General features: G+C 32.6%; 1 protein-coding gene across 1 annotated transcript; it reads left to right on the top strand.

The window, feature by feature from the left end:
• Window positions 1-47: 47 nt before the first annotated feature.
• Window positions 48-21,257, top strand: LOC127731205 (1-deoxyxylulose-5-phosphate synthase YajO-like). The gene is made up of 8 exons (XM_052240160.1): window positions 48-213; window positions 1,787-1,849; window positions 5,532-5,717; window positions 10,983-11,141; window positions 12,792-12,970; window positions 15,742-15,793; window positions 18,641-18,802; window positions 20,872-21,257. The coding sequence occupies exons 1-8, from the start codon at window positions 94-96 to the stop codon at window positions 20,965-20,967; spliced, it is 1,017 nt and encodes a 338-aa protein (XP_052096120.1). The 5' UTR covers window positions 48-93; the 3' UTR covers window positions 20,968-21,257.
• The last annotated feature ends 2,101 nt before the right edge of the window (window positions 21,258-23,358 follow it).

Raw genomic sequence — 23,358 nt, 5'->3', positions numbered from 1 at the left:
GTTTTACCCTGGGACCCTTAGAAGTATCTTTATGCAATGCTTGCGAAGAATTGTTCATCTTGGGAACCAGAGCAACTAGATACCAGCAAAAAAATGTCAGCTGCCAGAGTGTTACTCCCCGGTACCGATTTAAACGTATCTAGACTATGTTTAGGGTGTTGGCAGTTCAATGCAAATAAAGCAAATCCTTCTTGGGATGCCCAGCCAGAGGAGGTATGATTCTAAGTAGTTAAAATTTACGTGTAACTAAAAATTTAAAAAAATATTTATCTAATAAATCCATTCTCATGATAAGGCTTATCAATAACTTTTATATAACTAAAGTTCTGACCCAGTTTAAGAAGGAGTCACACTTGACCCAGTTTTGTATTAGCTTTTGCTGTCTATATGTACTGTTGTTGATTTATGTCTGTCCAGAGACATATAGAATCTCCATGATGACTTAGTATAAAATTTAGATTATTTTCATTATTTGTACCAGTATTGGTATCCACAACGTACTCATACAGATACAAATTTGATGTAGACAAATCTTATTGGTTAAATTAAATATTCATATACATTTTTTTTGTACTAGACTCTAGTATAAGACTGATAACAGTACGATAATACTCCCATGGCAGAACTGTACTATAAAGTAAGAAGAAGAAGAAGAGACAGAGTTTATATATGACCTACTTGTCCCATATTCATTAGGATATGTATCCTTAAACTCTGTAAGACTTACCCTTTTTGTTTCTATTTATGGTTTTGTATATGAAACCACTCAGTACTCCAGCTGAGCAATTTCAGACAAATTACTTCTCAGTTGTTTAAAATTTTCTGAAGTCTATTTCTAATAGAAAAATTTGCTGTTAGCCTCCCAATGCAAAATAATGAAGTCTGAAAAGTACGAGATGTCTAAAAATGTAAGGGTGTCATTTGTTTTTAATTTAAAAAATTCTTTAGAACTAATTACCAATCAAGTACTGTACATGTATACTTGAACAGTTTTGATCTTGATTCAATACTAATCACTTATTTAATTTTTTTCTTTAAGTATTTTATTAAGATCAGAGTTGTTGAAAGTATAAAACTTAAAAGACAGCAGGGAACCAATAATTAGGTCTTATATTAATATACTAATATAATAGTTTTTTTCTTTGTTAAACAAGAAATTGTCTGAACATGCTGAATGAATGTGATATTTAGATTTATGTGCAAAATTGTTTTATAAAGCCTTTGATGATGAGAAGTTTCCTAGCTAGGTCATTCAAGCTGATTATATGAAATGGCGCTTTGTTTGGTAGAATGTCATTTCCTATGTCTGAGTAGCTTAAAAATGTATGACTTTTTCTATAGCTAAAACATGAAATTAAAATGAAAAATGATGGAGCCACAATTAGAAATTAGGATTTTTTTTTTTATGATTCAGTAGCCTGCTTTCTCTAATGACTTCAAGGTTCCTTCAACATGTTCAACATATCCTTTAGATGAAGTGTTATCTTTGTGCGGCAATATTGGAAAAGTTCATGTCACTATATATTAAGCAAGCAACAATCAATCAATCAAACAGTTTCATCTGTATATATAATATGCAGTTTAAATGGTCAAATTGGACATGAAATAAAGAAATGTGACATAATCAAATTATTGCCAATAGTTGATTGTAAATAGGCACACAACACATCATTTGTACAGAGAATTAATAATGGGTGAGAAAAGGGATAATTCTATTGAAAAGCAGAGAAATGTTATTTTATAATGTTAGCACTACCATATTAAATATACTGCTGTTTTTTGTCAGGTATCTAAAGCTATTGTGGATAAATGTTTTGAAGTCGGAGTTAACTTCTTCGACACAGCAGAGGTAAGTTTATATTATTTTAACTTTAGAAAATATTATTGGTATGCCTAAACTTCTTTTGTTATCTTTTGGGTTTAGATATATAGAGAGAAACCTTTGATATGTTTCTTTATTCACATGTACACCCAAATTATTATTAGTAATGTTTCCTTAAACCTGTTCCTGAGATAAAGAGAATATTTGATTCATTATTTACATAAAAAAATAAAATTAATGTCTAACAAGTAGTCAGCTTTATATATTATGATTTACAAAAAGCAAAATCAACGAGAATTTTTATTTAAAAAAAGCCCACAAAATATGGGGTATGCTACCTAAAATATGTCCTGACAGGCTTTGCAAATATTGTAAGAAGACATGTCTTAAATCTATGTCCTATGATGTTTAATGCAGGCAAGCCTTGATCATGTTATACTGTTTTTTTATACTTTTTGTCGAGCTTGCGAAATTTATTTCGTGAAAGCGAGAAATAGCGATCCTAGATTCCATCGGTGGCGTCAACATTTAGGTTCAGTCTGTGGTTAAAGTTTTTTTGGACATCAATGACTGTGTCAAACATACATGGAATTTTATGAAATTGGGACAGAAGCTTGTTTATGACCAAAATACAGTATCAAGGGCAAGGGGTCGTATATTGGTATGAGGTTGGCGTCGTCGGCGTCTTCGGCATCGTCCGAAGACACATTGGTTTTCGCACTCTAACTTTAGTTTAAGTGAATGGATCTCTATGAAATTTTACCATAAGGTTCAATACCACAAAAGGAAGGTTGGGATTGATTTTGGGGGTTATGGTACCAACAGTTAAGGAATTAGGGGCCAAAAAGGGGCCAAAAATAAGCATTTTCTAGTTTCCAGACAATAACTTGTGGAACAGTGTATGGATCTCTCTGAAATTATAACACAAGTTTCCATACCACAAAAAGATGGTTAGGATTGGCTTTGGGGGGTTATGGCTCAAACCGTTTAGGAATTAGGGGCAAAAAAGGGGGAAAATCAAGGTTGTCCTGGTTAATGGACAAATAGTTTAGTACAAAACATAATTTAAAGCAGTGTAAGGGAGATAAATCAAATACAATATTTGAAGTACCTCCCTTACACAGCTTTTAAATTATGTATAAAGTAATGGTTAATGAACAATTAAGACAATTTTGAACAATGTAAGGGAGGTAATCATAATACAACGTTTTGATTACTTCCCTTACAATGCTTTTAAATTATGTTTAAAGAAATGCATATTTATAAAGGAAGACCAGTAAAAATATCTGCAAATGTTGCATCTTTTTTTTTTTACAAAAAAATCCATATGAAAGATTTGACACCATATTTTAAATTCTATTATAAAATAGATTAAGTTAGTAGTATAGTAAATTTAAATGGGTAATTGGAAATTTGAATTGCGATTATGAGCATATCTTGCATTTGTCTTGAGGGAAAGAATTTTTTTGGGGAAAAGGGGGGGGGGGGGGGGTAAAAAGAAATTGTGGGGGGTCAATTTTTTCAGATTTCAGATTTCAGAAATTAAAAAGAATTATTCTTCAAATATTATTTTTTTTTCAAATTTCAAATATTGAAAAATTTCAAGAAGTAATCTTTAATTGCACAGTATGGCGCATTAGATTTGTAAAATCTTTGACCACATTTATTTATTTGTTATGACGAATAATATGCTGAATCTTACCATGTATTTAGATTTTTTATTTGTGGGTCCCGCTATCAAATTGGTTCATATTGAGGTCAAAAGGGTCCAAAATTAAACTTTGTTTGATTTCATCAAAAATTGAATTCTTGGGGTTCTTTGATATACCAAATCTAACCGTGTATTTAGATTATTAATTTTGGGTCCCGTTTTTTAAATTGGTCTACATCAAGGTCCAAAGGGTCCAAAATTAAACTTAGTTTGATTTTAACAAAAATTGAATTCTTGGGGTTCTTTGATATGCTGAATCTAAACATGTGTTTAGATTTTTGATTATGGGTCCATTTTTCAAGTTGGTCCACATTGAGGTCAAAAGGGTCCAAAATTAAACTTTGTTTGATTTCATCAAAAATTGAATTCTTTGGATTCTATGATGTGCTGAATCTAACCATGTATTTAGATTTTGGATATTGGACCATAATAGGTAAATTAAAAAAAAAATTTAAGTTCTTAGACCACATTCATTCTGTGTCAGAAACCTATGCTGTGTCAAATATTTAATCACAATCCAAATTCAGAGCTGTATCAAGCTTGAATGTTGTGTCCATACTTGCCCCAACTGTTCAGGGTTCGACCTCTGCGGTCATATCAAGCTGCGCCCAGCGGAGCAATTTATTTACAGTTAACATTTAAAGACAGTCTGGGATAAAAATAAATTTACATGATAAATTTGTAAACCTTCATGGATTGTTATGAAACTTGTACAGAAGCTCATCTTCAAGACCAAAAAAAAGCATCTAAAGAAAAAGTTTGAATTTTTTTTAAATTCTGTATTTTACTGATAAATGGACTCACATTTTAGCTCACCGAGCCCGAAGGGCCCCATGTGAGCTTATGCCATCACTTTGCGTCCGTCGTCGTCTGTCGTCGTCGTCATCGTCTGTTGTCGTCTGTCGTCGTCTGTCATCGTAAACTATTTCAAAAATCTTCTTCTCTGAAACTACTGGGCAAAATTCATTCAAACATTAAATAAATGTTTCTTAGGGTATCTAGGTTAAAATTGTATCCGAAGTTTTGATCCATCAACAAACATGGCCGCCATGGCCAAAAATAAAACATAGGGGTCAAATGAAGTTTTTGGCTTACATCTCAAAAACTAAAGCAGTTAGAGCAAACGTGAAAGAGAGTTAGAGTGATGATTAGGTAAATATTTATCTATTATGAAACTTTCATGCCAATTGGAGAATTTGGAGAACTTATTGTTGGGTTACTGTTAGAAGTAGTTATTTATAAGGAAATTTTAGATTTTGATTATTTTCTTGAAAATTATAGTAGATAAGAAGAAAGTGTAAATGAGAAAAATAGTATTGATCTACTATCTGCATGAACATGTTCAGAACAATGACCCCATCGCCCCCCCCCCCCCCCCCCCCCCAAAAAAAAGGTGCATTTTTAAGCAAACACCGATATACATTATTACTCAAAAAAATAAATGATTGATGAATGAATTAAGCTTTAACAAATCAGGTGAGCGATTGGGCCAGGAGGATTTTTGCGAGGAGAATATTCATAATGTTGCTATTCTGTATATATGAAGATTTATTCCAATGGCTAGGTTTTACATGAATTTACTAAAGAATTTAAAATTCATATATATACATTATTGTGATACATTTTAAATGTTAAGTTATTAACACAGACAATCATCTTTGAAGGAACAAAAGTATTATTCATTTTACATTCAGATCTTATAATCTCTGTTATACAAGAACTCAATAAAATTGATGATAATAACAACAAAGACAGTAAATAAAAACTTCAACAGCACAAACATAATGATTTATAAATTCTGTTTTTAAGACATCCCGTATTCTTAGTAGATAAAATAGCACTTACATTCTCCATTGTTCAGTGGCAAATATCTAATGAACAGCAATAAGATGTGGCCTAATGTCTGAGTTCATCAAACTATTATAAATATATGAAATTATATAATTTATTGATATTTTATGGTACATAGAGATAGAACTTTTGTTAAATTATGTGTAGGGATATGGTGGATCAGAGGAAGTCCTTGGGAAATGTCTAAAGGGGCGTAGACAGAATGCTGTTATTGCCTCAAAGTTTGGATTCAGACAAGGAGTTGATACACCTACATATTCAGCAGAGCAGATAGATGAAGCAATCACAAAATGTCTACGCAAACTAGAAACAGACTACCTAGATTTACTGCAGGTATTAATGTACACTTGAAACAGACTACCTAGATTTACTGCAGGTATTAATGTACACTAGAAACAAGACTACCTAGATTTACTGCAGGTATTAATGTACACTAGAAACAGACTACCTAGATTTACTGCAGGTATTAATGTACACTAGAAACAGACTACCTAGATTTACTGCAGGTATTAATGTACACTAGAAACAGACTACCTAGATTTATTGCAGGTATTAATGTACACTAGAAACAGACTACCTAGATTTACTGCAGGTATTAATGTACACTAGAGACTACCTAGATTTATTGCAGGTAGTAATGTACACTAGAAACAGACTACCTAGATTTATTGCAGGTAGTAATGTACACTAGAAACAGACTACCTAGCTTTACTGCAGGTATTAATGTACACTAGAGACTACCTAGATTTATTGCAGGTATAAATGTACACTGGAAACAGACTACCTAGATTTACTGCAGGTATTAATGTACACTAGAAACAGACTACCTAGATTTACTGCAGGTAGTAATGTACACTAGAAACAGACTACCTAGATTTACTGCAGGTAGTAATGTACACTAAAACTAGATTTACTGCAGGTAGTAATGTACACTAAAAACAGACTACCTAGATTTACTGCAGGTATTAATGTACACTAGAAACAGACTACCTAGATTTACTGCAGGTATTAATGTACACTGGAAACAGACTACCTAGATTTACTGCAGGTATTAATGTACACTAGAGACTACCTAGATTTATTGCAGGTATTAATGTACACTAGAAACAGACTACCTAGATTTACTGCAGGTATTAATGTACACTAGAGACTACCTAGATTTACTGCAGGTATAAATGTACACTAGAAACAGACAACCTAGATTTACTGCAGGTATTAATGTACACTAGAAACAGACTACCTAGATTTACTGCAGGTATTAATGTACACTAGAGACTACCTAGATTTATTGCAGGTATTAATGTACACTAGAAACAGACTACCTAGATTTACTGCAGGTATTAATGTACACTAGAAACAGACTACCTAGATTTACTGCAGGTATTAATGTACACTAGAAACAAGACTACCTAGATTTACTGCAGGTATTAATGTACACTTAATGTACACTAGAAACAGACTACCTAGATTTACTGCAGGTATTAATGTACACTAGAAACAGACTACCTAGATTTACTGCAGGTATTAATGTACACTAGAAACAAGACTACCTAGATTTACTGCAGGTATTAATGTACACTAGAGACTACCTAGATTTACTGCAGGTAGTAATGTACACTAGAAACAGACTACCTAGATTTATTGCAGGTAGTAATGTACACTAGAAACAGACTACCTAGATTTATTGCAGGTAGTAATATACACTAGAAACAGACTACCTAGATTTATTGCAGGTAGTAATGTACACTAGAAACAGACTACCTAGATTTACTGCAGGTATTAATGTACACTAGAAACAGACTCCTAGATTTATTGCAGGTATTAATGTACACTAGAAACAGACTACCTAGATTTACTGCAGGTATTAATGTACACTAGAAACAGACTACCTAGATTTACCTAGATTTACTGCAGGTATTAATGTACACTAGAAACAGACTACCTAGATTTACTGCAGGTAGTAATGTACACTAGAAACAGACTACCTAGATTTATTGCAGGTATTAATGTACACTAGAAACAGACTACCTAGATTTACTGCAGGTATTAATGTACACTAGAGACTACCTAGATTTATTGCAGGTATTAATGTACACTAGAAACAGACTACCTAGATTTACTGCAGGTATTAATGTACACTAAAAACAGACTACCTAGATTTATTGCAGGTATTAATGTACACTAGAAACAGACTACCTAGATTTATTGCAGGTAGTAATGTACACTAGAAACATACTACCTAGATTTATTGCAGGTATTAATGTACACTAGAAACAGACTACCTAGATTTATTGCAGGTATTAATGTACACTAGAAACAGACTACCTAGATTTACTGCAGGTATTAATGTACACTGGAGACTACCTAGATTTATTGCAGGTATTAATGTACACTAGAAACAGACTACCTAGATTTACTGCAGGTATTAATGTACACTAGAGACTACCTAGATTTATTGCAGGTTTTAATGTACACTAGAAACAGACTACCTAGATTTACTGCAGGTATTAATGTACACTAGAAACAGACTACCTAGATTTACTGCAGGTATTAATGTACACTAGAAACAGACTACCTAGATTTATTGCAGGTATTAATGTACACTAGAAACAGACTACCTAGATTTACTGCAGGTATTAATGTACACTAGAGACAACCTAGATTTATTGCAGGTATTAATGTACACTAGAAACAGACTACCTAGATTTACTGCAGGTATTAATGTACACTAGAGACAACCTAGATTTATTGCAGGTATTAATGTACACTAGAAACAGACTACCTAGATTTACTGCAGGTATTAATGTACACTAGAGACAAGACTACCTAGATTTACTGCAGGTATTAATGTACACTAGAAACAGACTACCTAGATTTACTGCAGGTATTAATATACACTAGAAACAGACTACCTAGATTTACTGCAGGTATTAATGTACACTAGAAACAGTCTACCTAGATTTACTGCAGGTATTAATGTACATTAGAAACAGACTACCTAGATTTACCTAGATTTACTGCAGGTATTAATGTACACTAGAAACAAGACTACCTAGATTTACTGCAGGTATTAATGTACACTAGAAACAGACTACCTAGATTTACCTAGATTTACTGCAGGTATTAATGTACACTAGAGACAAGACTACCTAGATTTACTGCAGGTATTAATGTACACTAGAAACAGACTACCTAGATTTACTGCAGGTAGTAATGTACACTAGAAACAGACTACCTAGATTTACTGCAGGTAGTAATGTACACTAGAAACAGACTACCTAGATTTACTGCAGGTATTAATGTACACTAGAAACAGACTACCTAGATTTATTGCAGGTAGTAATGTACACTAGAAACATACTACCTAGATTTATTGCAGGTAGTAATGTACACTAGAAACAGACTACCTAGATTTACCTAGATTTACTGCAGGTATTAATGTACACTAGAAACAAGACTACCTAGATTTACTGCAGGTAGTAATGTACACTAGAAACAGACTACCTAGATTTATTGCAGGTATTAATGTACACTAGAAACAGACTACCTAGATTTATTGCAGGTAGTAATGTACACTAGAAACAGACTACCTAGATTTATTGCAGGTAGTAATGTACACTAGAAACAGACTACCTAGATTTACTGCAGGTATTAATGTACACTAGAAACAGACTACCTAGATTTATTGCAGGTAGTAATGTACACTAAAAACAGACTACCTAGATTTACTGCTGGTATTAATGTACACTAGAAACAGACTACCTAGATTTACTGCAGGTAGTAATGTACACTAGAAACAGACTACCTAGATTTACTGCAGGTAGTAATGTACACTAGAAACAGACTACCTAGATTTACTGCAGGTATTAATGTACACTAGAAACAGACTACCTAGATTTATTGCAGGTAGTAATGTACACTAGAAACATACTACCTAGATTTATTGCAGGTAGTAATGTACACTAGAAACAGACTACCTAGATTTACCTAGATTTACTGCAGGTATTAATGTACACTAGAAACAAGACTACCTAGATTTACTGCAGGTAGTAATGTACACTAGAAACAGACTACCTAGATTTATTGCAGGTATTAATGTACACTAGAAACAGACTACCTAGATTTATTGCAGGTAGTAATGTACACTAGAAACAGACTACCTAGATTTATTGCAGGTAGTAATGTACACTAGAAACAGACTACCTAGATTTACTGCAGGTATTAATGTACACTAGAAACAGACTACCTAGATTTATTGCAGGTAGTAATGTACACTAAAAACAGACTACCTAGATTTACCTAGATTTACTGCTGGTATTAATGTACACTAGAAACAGACTACCTAGATTTACCTAGATTTATTGCAGGTATTAATGTACACTAGAAACAGACTACCTAGATTTACTGCAGGTATTAATGTACACTAGAGACTACCTAGATTTATTGCAGGTTTTAATGTACACTAGAAACAGACTACCTAGATTTATTGCAGGTATTAATGTACACTAGAAACAGACTACCTAGATTTACTGCAGGTATTAATGTACACTAGAAACAGACTACCTAGATTTATTGCAGGTATTAATGTACACTAGAGACTACCTAGATTTACTGCAGGTATTAATGTACACTAGAAACAAGACTACCTAGATTTACTGCAGGTAGTAATGTACACTGGAAACAGACTACCTAGATTTACTGCAGGTATTAATTTACACTAGAAACAGACTACCTAGATTTACTGCAGGTATTAATGTACACTAGAGACTACCTAGATTTACTGCAGGTTTTAATGTACACTAGAAACAGACTACCTAGATTTACTGCAGGTATTAATGTACACTAGAAACAGACTACCTAGATTTATTGCAGGTAGTAATGTACACTAGAAACAAGACTACCTAGATTTATTGCAGGTATTAATGTACACTAGAAACAGACTACCTAGATTTACCTAGATTTACTGCAGGTATTAATGTACACTAGAAACAGACTACCTAGATTTACCTAGATTTACTGCAGGTATTAATGTACACTAGAAACAGACTACCTAGATTTACTGCAGGTATTAATGTACACTAGAGACTACCTAGATTTATTGCAGGTTTTAATGTACACTAGAAACAGACTACCTAGATTTATTGCAGGTATTAATGTACACTAGAAACAGACTACCTAGATTTACTGCAGGTATTAATGTACACTAGAAACTAGAAATATTATTCGTAAACAAGAAACAGTCTACCTGAATATATAACTGCAGGAATCTCCATGAAAACTAGAAACAGAGTCTACCAGAATAAAATGCAGGAAATGATTATGTTAACAAGAAACAAACTAATTGGAAAAAATATATAGGTTAAGTCTACAATAACTTAAAACACTTTACATTTTAAAGAAAATAATGAAGAGTAGATTCCATGAGATCTTACGATTCTGAATTAATATGTTCATATGTCAAGTTTAGCAATTAAGAATTTAATGAATGGTAGATAAATGTAATTGAAAGGGAAGTGTCTGGTGAGATGTGTTAATCTTAACAGATATGTTCCTTGTTTATAAAATATATATTTTACCTTTATAATATTTGAAATTCAGGTTCATTTTCCTAGTTTTATGTCTGACCCTGCAGCTGGTGTTAAGGAATTGGAGAGACAGGTGGCTTTAGGAAGGATTCGTTATTACGGAGTATCAAACTATGGTCCTAAGAATATGAAACAATTACTGGAGGCTGGTGGTAAACCTGTCACTAACCAGGTAAGATAAATGTTTAAATAAAACTTAAAGAACTCATAATTGTCTTCAGAAATATTTTTTCAAGGATATATCTAAAGGAGAAGGTCCGGTAAGGGCTAGTTTTGGCCTAATATTCAAAGTACATCTAATGAAATATTTTTGACATTTTTTAAACACTTAAGTGTCTACTTTAGTCGATTCAATTAGTTTATGTAAAAGATTTGAACTGATTTGGTCATTAGAGAAGCTCAAATTCACGCTTAAATATGCAAATTCTATCAAATATGCCATAAAACGTCATTTTTCAGATGGTTTTTGTCTAAAATGGAAGTGGCCGCATTCGTGTTCAGTCTCAATCTTTATATATGCTATGTATTATCATCAAATACAACATATATTTAAATATTAAGACTGAACACAAATGCAACCACTTCCATTTTAGACAAAAACCGTCTTAAAATTAGCACAAATGCTAAAATTGTGAAGATTTCAGTAATATTGCATGAATTTATGATGCTATTACCTGCTGCATGTGCATTGTCATGTCAAAAATAGCCCATATTTATGGAACAGAAGTATTCTATTTTCCAATAAATAGCTAAAAGTTTATATTTTAACATATTGGTAAAAATTCTATATTTTGGGGCCAAAAAGGGGTCATAAAAATTTATTTTAAAGTCATATGATACAAGTTTGTTGTTATTTTAATGTTGTCAAAATATTGGAACAATGCATGTTTATATGCAAGTCCTGTATACACGTTTATATTTATTACGAATCTATAACGTATTATTGACAAATAATATTTCATTCAGTGATTGTTGATCGCAAGCTAATTAACTTTCGAGTTTGTTGCATAAGTTTACCGGATTGTGACAATGATAAACAATCAACACAGAGCCCGCGGAACTCGTGACAAATAAGTGAATTGAAAGAGCCATGATATTTGTTTTTTTATATTTTCCATGAGTACCCATTTGTTAATTAAACTTTTCCTTAACCATTGTTAAATGATTTGTTGTATTAAATTTGTTCTTTAAGAATCAGTTATTACTATTTACCTTCCAGTGCACGTTTGTTTATATTCTTTCATCACGGTTTTCCCCTCGCACTTGTGCTGTGCCGTGGCCGAAGTTCTAACGAGAAGTCTTGTAGTTAAGGTCACTGCATACAGGAAAATATCGGCAAATTAGTGTACAGGAAGACAATAATTCAACAGCAGTACATTTATGAAGATTTTGATAATACAAATGATTTTCTTTTACAAGAAAGTTCACGTACACTTGTTTTATAGTAAAATATTCAAGTATATGAAACATATTCAACTTTTTTTTTAAATTTGAAGTTTCATATGACTTTAATATAAATCATGTAATTGGAAGATGGCATGTCAATCTTAAATTCTACATATTTGATTAATACATCTCCATGCAGTTATGTAACAAATAAAGTATGATATCAAAAATTACTACTCAACAAGAACTTCTGTCTGACCAGATATTCTTTAAATGAAAGATAAACACCAGTGTATAATTGATATTAAATGAAAGAATACCTACTTACCTATGTGTCTAACTGATGAGTGGGGTAAGGGCAAACTGAAATATTTTTAAGCTTGGCCTAAACACCAGTATATAATTGATATCAAACATGTTAAATGTCTACTAACAGATGGGTTACAACTTGTTATGGAGATCAGCTGAATTTGAGGTACTACCAATCTGTAAAGAGAACGGTGTTGGTATTCTGGCCTACTCACCCTTACAACAAGGATTACTATCAGGAAGATTTGCTAAACCTGAAGATGTTCCTGTAGGAAGGAAGAGAGGAAAACTTTTCTCAAAAGAAAGGTGGGTATCAAATGGATTTGTCAACACGATTTTATTAGAAGTATTCTCTTGAGTTTTTTCAACAAGATTTTATTTGAAGTATTCTCTTGAGTTTTTTCAACAAGATTTTATTTGAAGTATTATTCTCTTGAGTATTTTCAACAAGATTTTATTAGAAGTATTTTTTTGAGTTTTTTAACTAAATATTTATAGAATAACTAATCCAGAATTCAAATACATGTATAGAAAAAATGTCATCGATGACGTAGCAACACTTCAATTCACAAATGCGTGTAGCGTATGAATTAGTTATCAGTGCTGTTCAGTCACGAGTTGAATATTTTTCGATATTTTAATTCTTGGATTAGTTATTCTTATTATTACATTGACCATGGACTTTTTAATGGGAATAAAATAGAAAATGAAAGGAACTATATCTTTGTCTATGCATTCTTAATTGTTTTGATGCAAACTCATCGACAATGTTTTGACAACACCCATTGTTGTATGACATCAGAGGAGTGAAATTATCAGATTTATTTCAAATGTGAAATTAGGTTTTATTTCACTGGGAAATCACGGTAATTCATTGTAACCAATGTAATAATGTGATTTATCTTTTGAAAATTATTATCATTATAATGTCTTATCATCCTGAGAACCTGTTTCTAATGGCTACAATAAACATTTGTAGTTTAAAATATAAAAAGAAAAGCAGAAATACATATTTAAGATTTATGAATTATGATCGACAGCTATCATATAAGTTGCGATTTCCTAGTTCCTGCTTATTCATTCTTATAAACTATTATACCTGTATATTGTCCTATTACTTTTGAAGAAGTGTCATGTATATGAAATCATGAAGAAAAAAGGACATATATATAGGAAAATTAGTCAGTATCCCTAATTAGCCTCAGTGTAATTAAAACAGTGAAAATTTGCAAACACAAAAATCACTGCACCAGACTACAATTTTATAGAATTGATAGAACTTACTATTTGTGCTGTTCTATAGTACAAAGGATCCTAGAATAAATCTGGAATAAAGATGTCTAAACCTTACAATTATTAAATGTTTGCAAAGAACTGAATATTCGATGAAAATTTATATATCAAACAGTAAACATTGTGTTATACCCTGTAGGTAATTGAATGGCTAAAACAATGGTGCATTATTTTTTCAGATTTTCGTTGATTTGTTTTACTTTAATACTGAAAACAGACATCACATTAAATTTCCCTTGATTGTACAGTTAGTTATGTGTAGACAGCAAATCTATATATTCAACAAAAACATTAAACTAAAAGATTTGTGTTTGTAGCAGGATAAGGGTGGAGTTATCACATTTTGTAACATGGACTTTTCTATATGGGTAAATACACCTGTAATAGCTTCTTCACAATAAATAGTTTACTGAACAGTCATAAATGCTGTTGTCTGTTCTGTGGTCGGGTTGTTGTCTCTTTGACACATTCCCCATTTCCATTCTCAATTTTATGATAAAATACAAACGTAGCATAAAGTTGACCATCCTATTTTATTTTATTTTAACAATGGATTAGTGTTCTTATATCAAACAGAAAGACCTTGCCAATTCTTCTAGTATTGAAGCCAACATTTTGTCACATAGTCTTCTCCAACATTAGCAAGTGGACTTGAAGAAAACCTTCATATAATCTTTATTACATAGTTCTGTTGTAATGTTGTTATTATTTATTTTGCTTTTTGTAATGCTAAACTTGTTTTTGTTGAGCCTTCGACTTTTGTCGAAAAAGCGAGACATAGTGATCCTACATTCCGTCGTTGTCGTCGTCGGCAGCGTCCACAAATATTCACTCTGTGGTTAAAGTTTTTGAAATTTTAATAACTTTCTTATACTATCCTGGATTTCTACCAAACTTGGACAGAAGCTTGTTTATGATCATAAGATAATATTCAAAAGTAAATTTTGTAAAAAAAAAATTCCATTTTTTCCGTATTTTACTTATAAATGGACTTAGTTTTTCTTCCAGTTAACATTACATTCACTCTGTGGTTAAAGTTTTTAAAATTTTAACTACTTTCTTAAACTATCCTGCATTTGTACCAAACTTGAACAGAAGCTTGTTTATGATTAAAAGCTAGTATCTAGAAGGAAATTTTGTTAAAATTTTGTTCCATTTTTTCCGTATTTTACTTATAAATGGACTTAGTTTTTCTTCCAGTTAACATAACAAACAGTCTGCAGTTTAAGTTTTTAAAACATTTATTAGATTCATAAACTATCCTGGATTTTTATCAAACTTGGACAGAAGCTACTTACAATCAAAAGATAGTATAGAGAGGAATATTTTTATTAATTTTTTTCCTCATTTTTGTTGAGCCTGCGAGTAACAGCAAAAGTAGGCGAGACACTGGGTTCCGTGGAACCCTTACAAATTTTTATAATTTATAAATTTAGAATGTTGACCTTGTCTTCGTCCTGTTTATTATTCACAATTTTTGAAACACCTTACATTTCTGTAAATTCAGAAATTATTGCGTGCATTTATTATTGTGATTTTTGAAGAATGGAAAAAAAATGCAAGATTAATCATTGTGATTTCCGGTAAATCTGCATACAGATGTATGTATCAGATATCAGAATGCGAGTTCTAATTATTGCAATACTTACCCAGTCGCATTATTCTCATTCATAAAAACCTTGCAATAATTTTTGAATTTACAGTACTTTAATACATCCAATCTTTTCAATACCAGTAGTACTATCTAGACTTTAATTGAAATATCCTTGTTATATTTGTTACAGTTGTGATATATCTAGACATGGTCAACCAGGAGCAGAAAAGGAAGTGTTTGAGGTAATCCTTTAAAATGTCTTAATGAGAAACATTTGATATAGAGAAAATTATGCCATAAGGAAACACACACTAAATTTAAAGCAGATCCTCAATACAGCGTATTTGTTTCTGACATAAATGAGATTTGAATTATAAACTATACAAAGTATGCCCCCTGCACCCCACTCTACAGTAACTGTATCATAAAGTCAATGTGAGACTTTCTTTGAGATATTATTGTGTATGGGAGACAAATGATCCCCCGGCAGATGCGAAGTGTTATTTTAAAATACACAAAGTTGAGCATGAGAGCACATAGGTCTATGGTTCACTGTAGGAGGAGTTATCCCGAAACGCTATGCACCTCTTATGCAAGTATATACTCCAAATATGACAAAGTTCAACTATCTCCCAAAAGAGCAAATATTAATAAAAATCAAAACCCTGACCACATGCACACCTTCAATATATGTACAAAAAGCCAGCAAAGTGAAAACTTCCTAGCATTCAAACTGTAGGAGGAGTTATGCCGAAACGCTATACACCTCTTATGCAAGTAAATACTCCAAAAAATGACAAGGTTCATCTATCTCCCAAAAGAGCAAATATTAATAAAAATCAAAACCCTGACCACATGCACACCTTCAATATATGTACAAACAGCCAGCAAAGAAAACTTCCTAGCATTCAAACTGTAGGAGGAGTTATCTGGAATAACTATATATCCATATTGGGACGGATGGACGAACGGACGGACGGACGGACAGATGTAAAACAATATGCCCCCCAACATAAAGGGGGCATAAAAATGCTGTAAACTTTATACAGTTCTGAAAAAGATATACTTTGTTTATTTTTTTTTCGGTTTGATAGCAGACCAAGGATAGTTATTAAAATGTAACAATTCATTTATAGGTTTTCACTTATGTAAAAGAGAGGCAAAATATACCAAAGGGACATTCAAAATCATAAGTCGAAAACAAACTGACAAAAACATGGCTAAAAACTAAAATCAACCAAAAGTGAATATATTGAAGAGCAAATGAAGACATGTCAGTATTTAGAACTACATACAATAAAGAAGAACAAGTGCATCATTGCAAAAAAGAACCACAAGTCTATCATTACAATAAAGAAGAACAAGTGCATCATTGCAAAAAAGAAGAACAAGTCTATCATTACAATAAAGAAATACAAGTGCATCATTGCAAAAAAGAAGAACAAGTCTATCATTACAATAAAGAAGTAAAAGTCCATCATTACAATAAAGAAGTACAAGTCCATCATTACAATTAAGAAGGACAAGTCTATCATTACAATAAAGTACAAGTCTATCATTACAATAAAGAAGTACAAGTCCATCATTACAATAAAGAAGTTCAAGTCCATCATTACAATAAAGAAGAGCAAGTCTATCATTACAATAAAGAAGTAAAAGTCCATCATTACAATAAAGAAGTACAAGTCCATCATTACAATTAAGAAGCACAAGTCTATCATTACAATAAAGAAGCACAAGTCCATCATTACAATAAAGAAGCACAAGTCCATCATTACAATAAAGAAGCACACTTCTATCATTACGATAAAGTAGCACAAGTCTATCATTACATTAAAGAAGCACAAGTCTATCATTACAATAACGAAGCACACGTCTATCATAACAATAAAGAAGTACAAGTCTATCATTACAATAAAGAAGTACAAGTCTGTGATTACAATAAAGAAGCACAGGTCTATCATTACAATAAAACATGTATATCATTACAATAAAGAAGTACAAGTCTATCATTACAATAAAGAAGTACAAGTCTATCATAACAATAAAGAAGTACAAGTCTATCATTACAATAAACAAGTACAAGTCTGTGATTACAATAAAGAAGCACAGGTCTATCATTACAATAAAGAAGCACAAGTCTGTGATTACAATAAAGAAGCACAGGTCTATCATTACAATAAAACATGTCTATCATTACAATAAAACATGTCTATCATTACAATAAAGAAGTACAAGTCTATCATTACAATAAAGAAGTACAAGTCTATCATTACAATAAAGAAGTACAAGTCTGTGATTACAATAAAGAAGCACAGGTCTATCATTACAATAAAACATGTCTAGCATTACAATAAAGAAGTACAAGTCTGTCATTACAATAAAGAAGTACAAGTCTATCATTACAATAAAGAAGTACAAGTCTATCATTACAATAAAACATGTCTATCATTACAATAAAGAAGTACAAGTCTATCATACAATTAAGAAGCACAAGTCTATCATTACAATAAAGAAGTACAAGTCTATCATTACAATAAAACATGTCTATCATTACAATAAAGAAGAACAAGTCTGTCATTACAATAAAGAAGTACAAGTCTATCATTACAATAAAGAAGTACAAGTCTATCATTACAATAAAGAAGCACAAGTCCATAATTATAATTAAGAAGCACACGTCAATCATTACAATTTGAAAACTTTACAATTAAAGCACATTCCTTACCAATGGATTCTTTTGTTACAATTATGGTTCCACACTCCGACAAAGCATATGAAATTTAAAAAAAACAGTACAAGTAATGTATCTTACCTTGCAAAACATTGAAAATTCCTGAACTTCATGAAAAGGACAGTAGTATAGCATTCCATCATAAATTTATTCTACTTGAGCTTTTAAATTTTTTAATTGCAAAAACCAGAAATATAAAAGACTGATTTTAAAAACAGTGTTTTAATCGCCATTCTGTAACAATAAGGAGTGTCCCTTTTTATCAAAGCTGCAAATCTCTTACAAACTCTAGTACTATCATCTATGTCCATCACTTTAATGTGCTCTGTTGTTATGAGTGTAAATCTTGTTTCAGGCTTTAGATAAGATAAGAGATATATGTAAGAGAGCCAATGTGACCATGGCCAAAGCATCTTTAGCATGGTTAGTACAACAGGAAAATGTACAGTCATATATAGTGGGAGCTAGCTCACCTGAACAGATTGTAGATAATACAGAAATACCTACATTACCTGATGTAAGTTTAAAAACATATATACAGTTATTGATTTGGGGTTAGAGGACAGGTTGGTGACCAGGGTGGCGGCTCTGGCTATTTCTGTTCGTTAACTTATGAACTGTTTGACCAATGCTTTTTAAATTTTAACATGTTGTTACTGATGACAAATTAGAGGTCAAGTTTCACATTGATGATTTTCACTTTTGCGGTTCAGGAGTAACGGTCCTTGATTGATTGGAAAATGTCACTTTATGCTGTTTCCATGCCATAACTATGAAATGTTAAACTAGTGCTTTTCACATTATAATATGTTGTTAATGATTTTTGTTTTTTATGCCCCAGCAGCTAATCAAAGGATGCATTAAGGTTTACCCTTGTTTGTTTACGTTCTCTTACTTTTGATTGCCTCAACCAAATTTTGATATAGGTAAAACTTATACATAATGCTTATTTCCACCAAACACAGATCAAGTTTGAAATTTGTGTGGTGTCACTTTCAGCATCCCATTATAAATGATAAAAATTGCTGAATTTGCTGTTTCTGCACGCTAACTTTACTTTGCCACAACCAAATGTTCTGACGTCAATTTCAATGTTCTTATTTATGTCCTTTTATAAATGGAAATTTGCCAAATTTGCTGTTTTTTGCACTCAACATACAGAAACAAATGTCATTTAGTTGCAAAGAAAACTATAAATTGATAGGTTTGAATTAGAACATCGACAGGTCATCTGTTTCCCATGTTGTCATGGACATTATTTTCAGTCATAGATTTGGTATTTTATTGATTGATTGATTGGCTATTTCGTGGCCGTCAGTTTTTATTGATGGAGGAAGCAAGAGTGCCCAGAGAGAACCACGACCTTTGGTAGGAAAACTGACAATCCTAGTCAATTAAGGTTGGAGTCGAGTGCACCTGCCCTTACGGGATTTGAACTCACAACCTCAGTGTTGACAGGCTAGTGATATAGTTGTTCGACTACTTAGACCACTTGGCCACCGAGGAGCCGGTATTTTATTGAGGATCAAAACATAATTTTGGAATAAATGTACCTCGATAGACTTGTCTGCCAATCAAAATTACAGATTCTTATGAAACATATATGTAATCAAATTATAATGCACTTACCTAATATGAAGGCTTACTATCTTATAAAAAAAGATTTGTAATTCATTTTTCACTAACCTGTGTCAGATGAATGTTGGAGAATGCAAGCCATAGGGATGCTTATTTTGTGGACAGTGGCAGGATAAGCTATTCGTATAAAGGTTCATATTTCACAAGGTAGAAAAGTTTGATAATTCATATGAAGTTAAATGTAGTTATTGTTTGAATTTGGTAGTTTTGATAACATGATTTTTTTATGGCCCTGCTGTAGGCAATGGGGGCATTAAGTGTTACCCCTGACCGTCCTTCCATCTTTTCGTCAGTCCCATTTTCGTTTCTGCACTCTAATTTAAGTTTTCTTCATCCAAATTTTATGAAACTTATACACAATGCCAAGAACCAAAACTTGCAGACAGAGTTTGAATTTGGGCAGTGAGTCACTTACAGTTCTAGAGTTATGTCCCTATATAACTTGGAAAATTGCAAATTTTTTTCCTTTGCACACTGTAACTTAAGTTTGACTCATCCAAATTTTATAAAACTCATACACAATGCTAAGAACCACAACACGCAGACAGAGTTCGAATTTAGACAGTAAGTCATATACCATTCTTGAGTTATGCTCCTTTTTAACTTGAAAAATTGCAAAGCTTGAGTGGGGGCATTTGTGTCCTCAGACACATTCTTCTTTTATTTTCATTTTATCAGTAGTAATATATACTGGTATTACAACTCATATACTACAAGTAATAGTTCAAATATGTTGAGTGTTTGGAATAATTGTGTACATGGTGTATATGTTAATATATTGTTTTGTAAGGCATACATGTCTGCCTGACAGGGTTCATCTGACCATGGCCTTATCTTCTGGCTTCTGCTTTCTTATCATTCAGGAATGGCCAGCTATCTTAATTGTTTGTACATCTGAATAGTGTTTCCTCATGAATTCACATTTTCTTCTCTTATTTCTATTTTTAGAGTGTTGTAAAAGAACTATGTGCTGCCACAGATCCAATCAAATTGAAGATAGGAAAAGTTTTAGACCAATGGGCACACCCTGATAGATGTGAATGAGTATTTGGCAATTAAACACATTGTGGAAAATTCAGGAAAGATTCTTATATATTTTTATAGCATTTTTTTAAAGGATATTGTAATAGGATGATACCATTTATTCGGTAGATCGTAGCTCATTTGTAATAATTTTGTTTTGTGAAACCTTTATAGGGTAACTGAATTTAATCATTTTTAATTATTTTGGGAAGAATGAGAGAATCATATTTCATGGTATAATATTTGGAAAATAAGTTTAAGTATAATGACAAAAATGTACTTGTTTAATAAAGAAATCCACGAATGAACAATGTTTGACTTGATTATTTTGGCAATTGCAATCATCCAGTGCATTTCTTTACAGGGGAAAGGACTGTTGGTTATTTGATTGCAATCATCCAGTGCATTACTTTACAGGGGAAAGGACTGTTGGTTATTTGATTGCAATCATCCAGTGCATTACTTTACAGGGGAAAGGAATGTAGGATATTTGATTGCAATCATCCAGTGCATTTCTTTACAGGGGAAAGGAATGTAGGATATTTTATTGCAATCATCCAGTGCATTACTTTACAGACGAAAGGAATGTAGGATATTGGAATGCAATCATCCAGTGCATTACTTTACAGGGGAAAGGAATGTAGTATATTTTATTGCAATCATCCAGTGCCTTACTTTACAGGGGAAAGGAATGTAGGTTATTGGAATGCAATCATCCAGTGCGGAAAGAAATGTAGGATATTGGAATGCAATCATCCAGTGCATTACTTTACAGGGGAAAGGAATGTAGGTTTTTTGATTGCAATCATCCAGTGCATTACTTTACAGGGGAAAGGAATGTAGGATATTGAAATGCAATCATCCAGTGCATTACTTTACAGGGGAAAGGAATGTAGGTTATTTGATTACAATCATCCAGTGCATTACTTAACAGGGGAAAGGAATGTAGGTTATTTGATTGCAATCATCCAGTGCATTACTTTACAGGGGAAAGGAATGTAGGTTATTTGATTGCAATCATCCAGTGCTTTACTTTACAGGGGAAAGGAATGTAGGTTATTTGATTGCAATCATCCAGTGCATTACTTTACAGGGGAAAGGAATGTAGGTTATTTGATTACAATCATCCAGTGCATTACTTTACAGGGAAAAGGACTGTAGGTTATTTGATTCCAATCATCCAATGCATTACTTTACAGGGGAAAGAAATGTAGGATATTGGAATGCAATCATCCAGTGCATTTCTTTACAGGGGAAAGGAATGTAGGATATTTTATTGCAATCATCCAGTGCATTACTTAACAGGGGAAAGGAATGTAGGATATTGGAATGCAATCATCCAGTGCATTACTTTACAGGGGAAAGGAATGTAGGATATTTGATTGCAATCATCTAGTGCATTACTTTACAGGGGAAAGGACTGTTGGTTATTTGATTGCAATCATACAGGGCATTACTTTACAGGGGAAAGGAATGTAGGATATTTGATTGCAATCATCTAGTGCATTACTTTACAGGGGAAAGGACTGTTGGTTATTTGATTGCAATCACCCAGTGCATTACTTTACAGGGGAAAGGACTGTTGGTTATTTGATTGCAATCATACAGGGCATTACTTTACAGGGGAAAGGACTGTTGGTTATTTGATTGCAATCACCCAGTGCATTACTTTACAGGGGAAAGGACTGTTGGTTATTTGATTGTAATCACCCAGTGCATTACTTTACAGGGAAAAGGACTGTAGATTATTTGATTGCAATCATCTAGTGCCTTACTTTACAGGGGAAAGGAATGTAGGATATTGGAATGCAATCATACCGTGCATTACTTTACAGGGGAAAGGAATGTAGGTTATTGGAATGCAATCACCCAGTGCATTACTTTACAGGGGAAAGGACTGTAGGATATTTGATTGCAATCATCCAGTGCATTACTTTACAGGGGAAAGGACGGTAGGTTATTTGATTGCAATCATCCAGGGCATTTCTTTACAGGGGAAAGGAATGTAGGATATTTTATTGCAATCATCCAGTGCATTACTTTACAGGGGAAAGGACTGTTGGATATTGGAATGCAATCATCCAGTGCATTACTTTACAGGGGAAAGGAATGTAGGTTATTTGATTACAATCACCCAGTGCATTACTTTACAGGGGAAAGGAATGTAGGATATTTGATTGCAATCATCTAGTGCATTACTTTACAGGGGAAAGGACTGTTGGTTATTTGATTGCAATCACCCAGTGCATTACTTTACAGGGAAAAGGACTGTAGATTATTTGATTGCAATCATCTAGTGCCTTACTTTACAGGGGAAAGGAATGTAGGATATTGGAATGCAATCATACCGTGCATTACTTTACAGGGGAAAGGAATGTAGGTTATTGGAATGCAATCATACAGGGCATTACT

This window comes from Mytilus californianus, unplaced genomic scaffold (assembly GCF_021869535.1).
Source record: "Mytilus californianus isolate M0D057914Y unplaced genomic scaffold, xbMytCali1.0.p SCAF_2, whole genome shotgun sequence".
NCBI lineage: Eukaryota > Metazoa > Mollusca > Bivalvia > Mytilida > Mytilidae > Mytilus > Mytilus californianus.
This window is presented reverse-complemented; position numbering and strand designations above follow the sequence as displayed.

Bases quoted from the DNA above. Each gene is read 5' to 3' on its own strand.
- LOC127731205 (XM_052240160.1), top strand. From the start codon at position 94: ATGTCAGCTGCCAGAGTGTTACTCCCCGGTACCGATTTAAACGTATCT. The intron at 214-1,786 runs GTATGATTCTAA...GTTTTTTGTCAG, and splicing joins GGGATGCCCAGCCAGAGGAG to GTATCTAAAGCTATTGTGGA. The intron at 18,803-20,871 runs GTAAGTTTAAAA...TTCTATTTTTAG, and splicing joins AAATACCTACATTACCTGAT to AGTGTTGTAAAAGAACTATG.